Source organism: Neofelis nebulosa, chromosome 8 (genome assembly GCF_028018385.1).
Source record: "Neofelis nebulosa isolate mNeoNeb1 chromosome 8, mNeoNeb1.pri, whole genome shotgun sequence".
Taxonomy (NCBI): Eukaryota; Metazoa; Chordata; class Mammalia; order Carnivora; family Felidae; genus Neofelis; species Neofelis nebulosa.
In genome coordinates, this window is record NC_080789.1 from 63,187,024 (window position 1) to 63,200,023 (window position 13,000).

The 13,000-nt window shown below is 52.2% G+C and overlaps 1 protein-coding gene across 1 annotated transcript; it reads left to right on the forward strand.

Annotated features, from left to right (window-relative positions):
* Positions 1 to 871: 871 nt before the first annotated feature.
* On the forward strand, positions 872 to 12,717 carry KRT79 (keratin 79). The gene is made up of 9 exons (XM_058742664.1): positions 872 to 1,482; positions 3,965 to 4,185; positions 5,709 to 5,769; positions 5,894 to 5,989; positions 9,842 to 10,006; positions 10,169 to 10,294; positions 10,933 to 11,153; positions 11,707 to 11,741; positions 12,018 to 12,717. Exons 1-9 carry the CDS (start codon positions 1,006 to 1,008, stop codon positions 12,218 to 12,220), a joined length of 1,605 nt encoding a protein of 534 aa, XP_058598647.1. The 5' UTR covers positions 872 to 1,005; the 3' UTR covers positions 12,221 to 12,717.
* The last annotated feature ends 283 nt before the right edge of the window (positions 12,718 to 13,000 follow it).

Sequence of the window (13,000 nt, forward strand, 5' to 3'; positions counted from 1 at the left end):
TCTTAACGGCTGACACCTCCAAGTCTTCCTTTGGGGCTGTGCCTGGGACTGTGTGAAGTGATTGAAGAGCCTCCGGCCCTTGGGATTCAAGCATCAGGATCCTTGGGGGCTGGGAAGATGAGAATGTTGGGATGCTTCGTGGGCCTCTTGTGGTCTTTGTTGAACACACACTTCTCAGATCTGTACTTATGTCCAGTCCGAATGGGGCCTCCAGCCCCCTCCAAAGTGGTTGGGCCCTTCTGGGGATGCTCAGCTGCAGGGCAGAGGGTTGGGGGTCTCAGGTGATGGTCAAAGCCCTCCATCTCTCTTCGGTCCCTAGAAGAATGTGCTTTTCCCCACTCATCTCCCTGGTCTCGGGGACCCCACCCAGCAGACCATCTGCCTGTGTATGACTGAAGAGCAGACTGCTCCCGCCCCGCTCTGTCACCTGTGCCCCCCACCCTGGACCTGCCAGGAGGCAGTGGAGCCGTGGGTTGGGAGGCTGGGACTGGAGCAGGCCTGGGCACCCTCTCCCCAGTCCATTGCTCAATGTTCCTTCCCTTACCGTCTGTGCAGCCATGGGCCCTGGGGCCTTGGCTTACGACAGGGGCCTGGGCCAAATCCCACAGAACAGAGCCCCATTGATGGCGGCCATCAGGGCTGAGTAGGAGGAGACCAAGCCAGCCACTGGGTGGTGGGGGTGGCTGTGGGAGACTGTATCATCCTGTTCCAAGTCAGGAGAGCCCCAGGGGGGAGAAGGTGGCATCCTGTCCCACACAGTCTTGGCTCAGCCCCAGCTCTGGAGCACAGGTGATAACTGGGCAGCCCCTCCCTCCCACTGGGGGAGAGGGGACTCCCCTGGCCCCTGGGGCCCCTCCCTCTCTTCCTGGGGCAATGGGGCAGGAGTGTCTGTGGAACCCAGGAGCCAGCCCAACCGGGAAAAGATAAAAAGCCCTTCAGTGTCATAGAAGCTCACTGCGTTCCCTCACAGCTCTCTCAGCCTGTGCTCCGGCCCCTCTGACAGCCATGAGGTCCTCTGTGTCTCGGCAGACATACTCCACTAAAGGAGGCTTTAGCTCTAACTCTGCAGGTGGAGGAGGCGGGTCCCGGGCCCACACCAGCTTCAGCTCGGTGACGGTGTCCCGGAGCAGTGGCAGTGCTGGGGGAACCCGCTGTGGCCCCAGCAAGGGGGGCTTTGGCAGCCGAAGCCTCTATAACTTGGGGGGCAGCAAGAGCATCTCGGTCAGTGTGGCTGGAGGGGCCTCCTCAGGGAGGGCCCTGGGGGGCTTCGGCTTTGGCGGTGGGGCCTATGGGGGCCTGAGCGCCGGCAGGCAGACATTCGGGCCTGCCTGTCCTCCCGGAGGCATCCAGGAGGTCACTGTCAACCAGAGCCTGCTGACCCCTCTCAACGTGGAGATAGACCCGGAGATCCAGCGGGTTCGTACCCAGGAGCGGGAGCAGATCAAGACCCTCAACAACAAGTTCGCCTCCTTCATTGACAAGGTGAGCCTCGGTGGAAGGAGGCCGGGAGGGGCCCTTGGAGTAGAAGCAGGGTCCCTAAGAGAGGGTGGGCTGGGCAGAGGCTGATGTAGCCCATGTGCAGTGTGGTGGGGTTGATAGAATGACTTTTAGAGTTCTCCCGCCTGTGCCTGGGATGCCCAGACGTGGATGGCTGGAGACAGTCTTCTGGATCTTACTGTCATTGCTCAGGTGAATCTCAATTCTGCTCAGGAGGTCTGTGGCCAAGCCCACCTTGACTGTGGTGCAGCCTTTTCTCTGGCCATAATTAACACGGTCACACAGCAGCCTATCACATAGTGAAGGGGCAGACCGTCCTCATTGCTCCTCTTAACAGGGTGGTCCTTATCGCCTTTTGTCATTTCACCGCTGGGGATACTGGCTCAAAGGTCACACATGTTATCCAAGGAGCCCCATCTGTTTCCTGTTCTCTTAGTTTTGGAGAAGGCCTAAGGACAAAGATGTGATTCAGCGCGATAGAGGGGGTTGTCCTGGGAGAAGTCACCTTTCTCTTCTCTTCCTACTTGCTCTTCTGGCCAAGAAGCTCAAGTGGGGATGGATGGTGAAGAGGGTGGTCACCAGAGCTAGGGGTATAGAGTTTGGTCTGTTCCAGATCGGGGGCGTCCTGACTCTTTCCCTGGCCTCCAGGCTGACCGCATGGCTCTTGTACTGCCCTCCGGCATTTTCAGGTCCATTTCACTGCATCGTCTATTTCTACCCCAACCCCCCAGGTAGAGGGACCATGATGGGGAAAATCCTGGCGGATGACCACACCTTGGTTCAGTGATGTGTGGGTTCCCAGAGAACATTCATGTCCTTTTCTGACGTGAAACCTACAGTGTCCCATGAGGAATCAGAATAGGTGATATTGTGTCTATTTTAAAGAAGAGAAAACAGAAGTCTAGAGGGGTCAAGACATTTTCCCAGGCTCACATGGATACTTGGAGGCAGAGGTGGGCCTGAAACTCAGGTTCATGGGCCCTATGGTCCTTGGCATTAAGAGGCCCTGTCACCGCTCATGGCAGGTGCACCTGATGCATGGTTCCCAGGCCATGTGATTTAGGGCCTGGGGTGCTGTGGAGGTGGGACCTGGAGAAACCAGATGGTGGAAGGTGAAGCAAGCTATTCCGCCCACCTCCTCACCTTCTCCCCTAGTGACTTTTGGTCCTCCTGGGGGACTGTCCCAGAGGTCAGACAAGCAAAAACCTCTCCCAGGCTCTCAGCATCACAGTCTAGGACGTGGTCTGTGTGGTCGTCCCTGTTGGCCGGGCAGAGAAGCCCCCCAGAGCCCACCCCTGAGCTCCCTTCTAAGTCTTTAGAGATAGGACTGGGCATCTAGAGTTAAAATTTAAAAAAAAAGTCAAATTTACAGAAAAGTTACAAGCACAGTACAACATATTTCTAACTATTTTTTCACCCAGATGCACCCATTTTTAAAATTTAATTTAATTTTAATTCCAATACAGTTAACCTACAGTGTTATATTAGCTTCAAGTGAACAGTATAGTGATTCAACAGCTCTATACATCACCCTGTGCTCATCATGACAAGTGCCCTCCTCAGACCCTGTCCCCTACTTCACCCGCCTCCTCTCTGGTAACCATCGGCTTGTTCTCTTGAGTTAAGAGTCTGTTTCTTGGTTTCTCTCTCTCTCTCTCTCTCTCTATTTTCTTTTCTTGTTTGTTCTTTTTCTTAAATTCCACACATGAGTGAAATCATATGGTCTTGTCTTTCTCTGACGGACTTATTTTGCTTTAGATTCACCAATGTTTACATTTTGTCACATTTGCTTTCTCTGTATATGTGTGCGTGTCCACATGTCCATACATACATGTTTGTATATATGCATACATACATTCACATACACTATATATGAATTTGCATTAAAAACATTTTTTTAATGTTTATTTTTGAGAGAGAAAGAGACAGAGTGCAAGTGGGGGAGGGGCAGAGAGAGGGAGACACAGAATCCGAAACAGGCTCCAGGCTCTGAGCTTGTTAGCACAGAGCCTGATGCGGGGCTTGAACTCACGGACCGCGAGATCATGACCTGAGCCGAAGTCGGACACTTAACTGCCTGAGCCACCCAGGTGCCCCCATCATCCGCATTTTTAACAGTTGATTTTGATGCAGAATGAGGGTTCACAAACATTGATCTAGTCCAGTGTAATCAGTGTAAGTAGGAAAGGGAGATGCAGAGAGAAGTGACTTGACCATCACCAACCACCAAATGACTGAGCTGGGGCTTTGATGGTTTATTAACTCTTTAGAGTCTTGTCATTGGATTGGACTGTTTTTTTCCAGCAAAGAATGTTTTCTCAGGAACTCCTCCCCTTGGCAATGTGTAGTCTGCACTGGCCCTGTGACGTCCTGGTTGGGGATGGGTGGTGGTGATGGGCCCAGTCCTGGGTCCCTCCTGGGGCCAGAGGAATGGTACCAGCCCACCACCCTTCTTGCTCTGGCTCAGGTGCGGTTTCTAGAGCAGCAGAATAAGGTGCTGGAGACCAAGTGGGCACTGCTGCAGGAGCAGGGCCAGAACACGGGTGTCACTAGGAACAACCTGGAGCCCCTCTTTGAGAGCTACTTGGGCAACCTGCGGAGGCAGCTGGACAGCCTCCAGAGCGATCGGGGGAGGCTGGACTCAGAGCTGAGAAATGTGCAGGATCTCCTTGAGGACTTCAAGAGCAAGTAAGGAGGACTGGACAGGCTGGGAGCTTGTGGAGGCGGGGATGGGACAGCGTGGGAAATCACCCCATTCCCAGGCTCCTGGGACCCACCCGGGGCAGTGCCCAGACAGAGCTACTCCCGTTGGGTGTCCAGGCTCTGGACCCATTGCGTCCTGGAGAATTGTCCCACTTACTTGTGTATTGTTCCTCATTTTAAAAACTCTAAGGTAGGGAGGACAGTGTAATGAACATTTATGTCCTCATTACTCAGCTTTAATAATTCTTAACTCGTAGCCCATCTTGTTTTATTTCTACATCTACTTGATTTTTCCCTTACCTTATTGTCTTGAAGCAAATCCCAGCCATCGTGTGATTCCATTCACAAATATTTGCTGGCTATATTCATAGAGCCTATCTGCATAGCTTGACTTAATAAAACATAAACACAATGCCATAGTCACACCTAAAACTTTAAAATTAAAAAAAAATTTTAATGTTTGTTTTATTTTTGAGAGAGAGACAGGGACAGAGTGCCAGCAGGGGAGGGGCAGAGAGAGAGAGAGAGAGAGAGAGAGAGAATCCAAAGCAGGCTCCAGGCTCTGAGCTGTCAGCACAGAGCCCGACGTGGGGCTCGAAATCATGAACCGCGGGATCATGATCTGAGCTGAAGTTGGACGCTTAGCCGATTGAGCCACCCAGGCACCTCACACACCTAAAACTTTCAAAAGAGTAATTCTTCAATATCATTGACTGTCCGTTCATTATGAATTTCCAATTGTCCATACATGTCCTAAGTTTTAAAAATACAGTTTGTTTGAATCAAGACCCAAATAAAGTTCACATATTATGATCAGTTGATATGTATATTTGTCATTTTAGGGCCCAATCTTTCATAACTTTTCCAATAACTCGATACTGGCAATTTCTAACCCTTCAAGTCTCAGCAAAAGCAGTTGGAGAGAAGTTAGTTGTTTTAAAAGATGTCCCGTCAGGGGCGCCTGGGTGGCGCAGTCGGTTAAGCGTCCGACTTCAGCCAGGTCACGATCTCGCGGTCCGTGAGTTCGAGCCCCGCGTCAGGCTCTGGGCTGATGGCTCGGAGCCTGGAGCCTGTTTCCGATTCTGTGTCTCCCTCTCTCTGCCCCTCCCCCGTTCATGCTATGTCTCTCTCTGTCCCAAAAATAAAAAAAAATAAAAAAATAAAAAAGATGTCCCGTCTGTTGAAAGTGAAAGCAAAGATGAGCCACTGTGGACACATCTTTGCCTGTTCTTATAAAAGCCTCCTCAGGGCTCTGATCCAAAGAGATAGTTGCTCTTGGTCGCCATATTATTGCACACATTCTGTGTCCATTTCCTCAAAGGGGGGGCAGGGCAGGAATATTTAAAGACTGTACCCCAAGTTTCTTCACTGGTGGGCTGTATTACAGAACTCCTTCTCAAAGGTGTCCTTAGATAACGTGGGACCCAACGGGGCTTAAAGCCGAGTGGGTTAAATGTCCCAAAAGGCAGAACCTGGCTGAGCCTGGCCTGAGTCTTCCTGTGTAACAGGTATGAGGATGAAATCAACAAGCGCACTGCAGCGGAGAACGAGTTTGTGGTGCTCAAGAAGGTGAGCAGGGTGGCAGGGAGTGGGGGAGGTGGTTTTTGGGCTCGCCAGGGTGCTGGGCTGACTCAGAGGGAGGTGAGAGCCCTGGGGGCTGAAGCATCTGCCCTGCTGTCTCTCTTGCCCCCAGGATGTGGATGCTGCGTACATGACCCGGATGGATCTACACAGCAAAGTAGGGACCTTGACTGAGGAGCTCGACTTCCTAAACCACCTCTATGAACTGGTGAGATGGCAATGGACAGAGACAATGACATTTACATATGGCATTGGGGATTCCCCCGCAGGTCTGATCTGAATTCACCAGTGCAATTTAATTGCGGGAATATAGAACCTGGGCCTTTCATTAACACAGGCTTCCATGTATCAGGTGCTAAGGATGGGTCAGACACTGGGCTAAGCTTTATATGATCCTCTCAACAAAGCCACAATATAGATACCATTATTGTTTCCATTTTATAGTCAGGGACACTGAGGCTCAGAGTAGCTTCCTCATGGTTACATAGCTAGTTAGATGCAGTGCTGGAAATAAAGCCTGGTTCTTGGACTTCTTCAAAGTCTGACTCTTATTCCTGTGTTAGACCATTTCCCTTCTAGACCATTTGTAATGGAGCAAGGGTTGGAGGAGCAGAGATGGACAGAGAGGGGACGGAGATTCCAGATTGCCTCAGGAGTTGAGGTATGGGTAGTGGGTAGAATCCAGGCCAGGTCCCAGGAAACAAGGGGCTTTGAAGACCGGGCTAAGAGGGCTGAAGTTAACCGAGTTGATCCTAGCATCTCAGACTCAGACTTGGAAGGGACCTCATGGCCCCCCTTCCCCTCCATGCTGGAGCCCTTCCTCTAACATCGCTGATAGGAGTCATGTAGTCTCGACTTGAATGCTTTTAGTGGCAGGGAACTCACTATTTTTTAGGGCAGGCACTTTCATTGTTGATCAAATTAGAAAGCTGACTTCAATCTTCTTCCCGTGACTTCTGTTCTTGATTGGCCCTGCTTCTGCCCTCCAGGCTGCACACATCTGTGTGGCCTGTGTCTTTCATATGGCAGCACTTTAGAGGTCAGGATGTTTAGGTGACTGCCATCTGTGGCATATGAAGAAGCTGAGGAAATAGGGTTCTGATCTCAGACTTTGGAAAACAGGGGAGGTAGGGAGGGCGGTTACAGACTTGCATTCCTGCAGCCTAATGTCGCACTAGTTTATGTGTCATCTTTAGAAGTCACTTCACGATATTTGATCCTTAATAAAAACCCTGGAGTTTTTCACATGAGTGCTTTCAAGTGAGGTATGTATCTGTTTGCTTCCAGCTTCCAAAGACAGGAAGTTGGCCGTTGAATTTTTGTAACCGAAGGGTTACTGAGTCCCATTTCTCCTGTGAAATGTCATTGTGGTTTCGTCCCATTGTCTGGGCAACCAGACACTATTGGGCACTTTGAAACTTGATTTCCCCCATCCATATGTTGGAGATACCCAGTTGGGTAATTGGATATATTTATTGATGATGCCCCAGCTTTGGGTTCTCTGTGGACCTGGTCAACTTTCCGCTCAGTGGGGTGATAACATTTCAGTGTAAATGACTGGTAAGTACATTAAAGCAGACGGGGCCAAGAACGGAGTCCTAGTGCAAGACCTAGGCCTTCAGGGGTGCCTTTCTCCCAGGCTGACCTCACTCCACCAATCAATAATTTATGGTTCAAGTGGCTCAGCTACTGTAAAATCTAGGTGACCACATCATTATCTGGCCCACATCTTTCTGTCTTGTGTTCAAGAAGTTGTTGGTTAAGCAATATCTGTGATGGTCCCTTAGCATTTTAGTAAGACAACCATAGTAGAAAGTGAAATCCATTTGGCTTGGCCTTTCCTTAGGGAAGTCTTGCTGGCTCCTTGCCTCTTACTTATATTTTGTATTTCTAGAGGTTCATAGGAAGTTGATGTCAAGTTTAAGTCGAAAAAGTCTAAATATCATCCCCTCAAAAATGAGGACATTTGCTGTGTCTGGGGTTCTGGAACCTGTCCTACTCTCCATATTTCTCATGGATCTCTGGGAGTGTTCATCCCCTTGGCAATGCCATGGCCTTCTAGGATATGCTCCTTTGGCCTGGACCCCTGAGATCCCCAACAAGGCCAAGGCCTCTCATACTCTCTGTGTCTGTGTTGGTTTTCCATTTCTTCTCCAGCATGCTGCTCTTTCTAAGTTGATGATTGTTCCCTTTGATGGGAAAGAGGCAAATGACGTAGCAGTTGAGTTATTGGTGTTTTGGGTTAGTCCAATGCTGCCTCTCTGTTCTTTTCACCTAGAGCTTACCTACAGCCCTTGTCTACTGGCCTCAGCATTTCCCCTGGCTCATCCATGGCTGTGTTTTTCTCCTTCTAACATCTCCATCTGCCCTGTCAGAATGGAACTTGTTGGGGAGTGTTCTGTGCCATCACGATGATTTCCTAGGTGCCTCCCCACTTTTTTCCTTGCTGGACCACTGATGGTCATTCATTGCTTGCGGATTCCTCATTCTCTTCTCTTAGATTCTTTTCACTTTTGGGCCAGGTCAACGGTGCCCACCCTCTCTTCTCTGAATGGACAACAATTGGCTTTCTTACTGTCTAAGACCCATGTCTGCATGCTCAGTGTTTCTTTCCTTTGCGGTCCCTTATTCATTTAACACATATTACTGAGTAGCTTCCACATGGCACCAGAAGGACAAAGTCCCTGCTTTGGGGGCCCTGTATCTCCAGTTACCATGTGGTGAGGCCGTGCTGGGACAGAGACAAGGTATATGGAGCAGGCTGAGCCTGATTCTTCCTGGGAGAGCTGTGGGAGCTTCAGAAGAGGTGGGATTTGAGACGAATTTTGAGGGAAGGGCAGGAATTCTAAAGGAAGAGCAGTAAGGGCCTGCTAGCCAGGGTCCAGCCTGCACAGTGACACGGAGGCAGCATAGAGCGCCTTGTGTTTGGGGAGCAGCGTGGATGTTCACCCCTTTCTCTTCACCCATCCCACATTTTTTTTAATTTTAGAGAGAGAGATAGAGTGAGTGGGGGAGAGGAGAAGAGGGAGAGAGAGAGAGAGAGAGAGAGAGAGAGAATCTCAAGCAGGCTCCACACTCAGTGCAGAGCCTGGTGTGGGGCTTGATTTCATGACCCTGGGGTCATGACCTGAGCCAAAATCAAGAGTCAGATGCTCAACCTACTAAACCACTCTGGCGCCTCTGGATGAGGTATTTGATTGCCGCTGGGGTTTGGGCAGTTTGTTGGCAGCCCAGGGCAGGAAGGACCATGGGAGAGACGGAGGCAGAGCTCAGCTGGGAGCCAATGCATATGGCGTAGTGATAGAGCTGAACCCAAAGCCAGAACACAGAAACTAAGCTGCTGTTCATGACATCTTTAAATGCCTGTTTATATGTCAAAGTTGATGGTCCTAGAAACCCAGGAAGGGTCCAAGAATATCACCATGGTCTATAAATGTCAGTATATTCTAGAGGAAACGATTTGGGATTTGTCGCTCAACTGACTGGTTCCAGTTGGGCTCCAGGACAGGACTGGATGACCTTGGATGTGTCACTTCTCTTCTCCAAGACTCTTTCCTCACCAACCTCTGTCAGGACCACCGTGAATGATGCTGCAGGTTGTTAACTGGCTGAGTGGAGAGTGGGGTTCGAATCAGGCCCACGGTCAGCTCCCTGGGTCCCACCAGCTGCTTCCACTCAGAGGGGAGACTTTTCCCAATTTGACAAAAGCACCCTGTGCGCCAGCCATGGCCTTGCCTGCCTCCCAGGGCTTTCTGACGATGAAAGGGACTGGTGGACGTGCTGGCCGAATGCCTGGCACCAGGGTTGAGGGCAGTAAGTATGCATTCTTTCCCCTTCTTTAATCTCTTGGAAACTTGTAAATGCACAAAAAGAAATGGTATTTACCAAAATGAGAGTGCCATTTCACAGCTGGGGAGAATGATGCTTTTCCTTCTAGGCTGGAGCCTGGGGCAGAGCACAGGCCTCCTGATGCCACCTGGGGACCCCATCCTTCACCCTTCAGCTGTCTCCTGGGGGCCTGGAGCAGGGGCACCGCTGGCAGCTCTCTCTTTTTCCGCAGGAGCTGAGCCAAGTGCAGACCCACGTGTCTGACACCAATGTAATCCTTTCCATGGACAACAATCGCAGACTTGACCTGGATAGCATCATTGCTGAGGTCAAGGCCCAGTATGAGCTGATTGCCCAGAGGAGCAGGGCTGAGGCTGAGGCTTGGTACCAGACCAAGGTGAGGAGAATAGCCGGTCAGGTGTATGGGCTGGGACTGGACACAGAACATCCCCCATCGTGCGAGGCCTGGGGCCAGACACACCCAGCCTCCGCAGGGCCCCTAGTCACCCAGGAGGGCCGGGAACTGACAGCTCACAACAGCCACTTTTTTGGTCTCTAGTATGAAGAGCTACAGGTGACAGCTGGGAAGCATGGGGACAACCTGCGGGACACTAAGAACGAGATTGCTGAGCTCACCCGCACTGTCCAGAGGCTGCAGGGTGAGGCGGATGCAGTTAAGAAGCAGGTGAGCCTTTGGCTGGGAGCCTGGGGGTCAGGCCTGGGTTGGCGGAGGTGGGGACCTTCTCACTGTCATGCTGAGGGGGTCAGAGCTGCTCTTTTCCTGATGGATGGGACACACTCAAACGCTGGATCAATGTACTTCTTTTACAGGACAGGAAACTGAGGCCTGGGGAAGGTCACATGGCATATTAGTGGTAGAGCAGTTGGGACAACGTCCTCCAAGGAGGTTGGTCCCATCCCCAGGGGGTCAGAGCAGGAGGCTGAGGGTTCAAGTGCTCAGGTCCTAGATGCTGATTCCATTTAGGGCGTGGCTAAAAAAGCAAGGACTTTTCCCCGTATCAGGGTGAAGCACCTGGTGAACGGTGAGGTTACATTATTTATTTTATCTCTTTTGAGGCACTGGGTTGAGTTGCAGCAGGAAAGGCTAAGGTTAGACTTCAGTAAGGACTTCCCCAGTGGTGCTACAAGACCCTGCTTGTGTAATAGTATCTCTTCTCTCAGAGGAATATTTCTGCTTTCCTTCCAGCTCGGTTAGTCAGGGTGGGTGGGGTGGGTGGGGGATGGTGACGTCTGGTTTGAGGGCAGAGAGGTGGATGTGATGGCCCTGGAGGGTGTCCCTAACCCCTCTCATCCCCTGGGCAGTGCCAGCAACTGCAGACTGCCATCGCAGAAGCGGAACAGCGTGGGGATCTGGCGCTGAAGGATGCTCAGAAGAAGCTTGGGGACCTGGACACGGCCCTGCACCAGGCCAAGGAGGACCTAGCCCGGCTGCTGCGTGACTACCAGGCCCTCATGAATGTCAAGCTGGCCCTGGATGTGGAGATCGCCACCTACCGCAAGTTGCTGGAGAGCGAGGAGAGCAGGTGGGAGCCCCTCCTGCTTCAGAGGGCTTCCCAGCCCTGCCCTGGGGGAGAGCTTGACCGCTTCTGCCACGTGTTTCCTTGGTTGGCAGAGCCATCAGTAATCCTTAGGGTGTCTGGAATCCCTGCAGGAGTGAGCCTTCTCCTTCCAACACCAGGTGCCACCACCTCTGGAGCTTCGAGAAAAAATGAATCATCTCTGTCCTTGGGAAGGCACGAGATGTAAAGAAAGTCCCCTCAGCCAGAAACTGGGTGTCTTTCGGCATGGGCTCTGTTTGCTGTCCGTGGTGTGCGTGCAGAGGGAAGTGAGGACGGCGCAGGACGGGGCCACTTGGCCCGCCCTGGCTCTGCTTTCTCTGCAGCAGCGGCTGGAAGGGCCACGACGTGTTTCTCGTGTCTCCTGGTCTTGTCTTGCGGGCCCTGGCTCGAGAGATGACCCACTGAGTTGATCCATTGTAAAGGCAGAGAGTGGGAAGGAGGGAGTCAGGGAGACAGAGGGCTTTCGCTTGGGCTCCGGGGACACCTGACCCTTCTCCTGGTCTTTCTGTTTCTGCAGGATGTCTGGAGAGTGCCCCAGTGCAGTCAGCATTTGTGAGTATTTTGCTGCCTTCCCCTGCCCCAGGCCCAGCCCCGTCCTCTGCTCAGTCCACTCAATCTATCCTTGGCCAGGAGCCCATGTTCCCCCCGCCTGAGCCCCTGGAGACCAGTTGGGGGGTTCTCAAAGAATGAGCTTCCCGCCCCACCTTCTCCATCAGTGTTCCATGGCTCCACGGCCTGCGTTTGTTGCTGTCCCTCACTGGTTTCTCCAAGTCCCCGGCCCTCCTCCAGCACGGCTGCCCTACCTCACCCAGACCCTTTGTCTTGCAGCGGTGACTGGCAACTCCACCACTGTGTGCGGAAGCGGTGCCGCCGGCTTCGGGGGTGGCATGTCCCTGGGCGGGAGTGGGGGTGCTGGCAAGGGCGGGTTCAGCACCAGTGTGGGCTACAGCACCAAGGGAGGGCCCGTCTCTGGGGGTACCTCCATCCTGCGGAAGACCACCACGGTCAAGACGTCCAGCCGGAGGTATTAGCTGCGCAGCCTCGCAAGCGGGGCTCCTGCCGTTTTCTCCTTGCTCTACTCACCCCACCTCTGCTGCCCTCCCTGCCTACCTCCATAGGAGCGGGAACAGCCCCCGGACCACAGGTCCAGTGTTACTTGCATGCCAGACTCTTTGCACGTGATCTGCATTTTGGGAAGGCTCAAATCTGCCCAGGTTTTCTCCTTGCTTCTGCAATGTGATGGGAGGGGGACGGGGGTTAAGGCTACCATCTTGAATGATGTATTTGAGTGCTTTGGGAGTGATCTTTTGACAACCGAGAGGAGGCTAGATTTCCCTCAGTTCCTCTGCTTGTCTGCTCTGCACTCGGGACAGGCTGGGGGAGGAAGGAGGGAAGTTGGGAATGGTCCCCGAAGGTCTTTCAACCTCCCCGGGCTCCCACCAACCCCCAATCCCTTTCCAAATTTACCCACCCCACCTCCCCTGTCTGTGCCTGTGATGTATCTCAATAAATGGTAACTGCAGCTAAATGTCTGTGGCTCCGGTCTCTCCTGCCCCGGGGGAGCTGAAATTGTCAACCACATGCTCATTATGCCCCATGCTAATTACCGTGTTAAAAAACACATCCACTGATAACCATCACCACTGTAGGCCTGGCTCTTACTCTCTCCCTTGTGGAATTCATAGGGGGAGACTTGAGGGAATATCTAAGTTGTTCAAGGCAGAACCCAGCCACTGAGCATCTGCCTATTACCAGCCCATCCCCTGATGCTGTTGAGCCCTCTGTTAAGGGGCTCAACTTGGCCTTCAGAA

Excerpts from the sequence above, each read along its gene's own strand:
- KRT79 (XM_058742664.1), top strand. The coding sequence starts at position 1,006 with ATGAGGTCCTCTGTGTCTCGGCAGACATACTCCACTAAAGGAGGCTTT. Across the intron at positions 10,007-10,168 it reads AGGCTTGGTACCAGACCAAG|TATGAAGAGCTACAGGTGAC; the intron begins GTGAGGAGAATA and ends TTTGGTCTCTAG. Across the intron at positions 11,742-12,017 it reads CCCCAGTGCAGTCAGCATTT|CGGTGACTGGCAACTCCACC; the intron begins GTGAGTATTTTG and ends TTTGTCTTGCAG.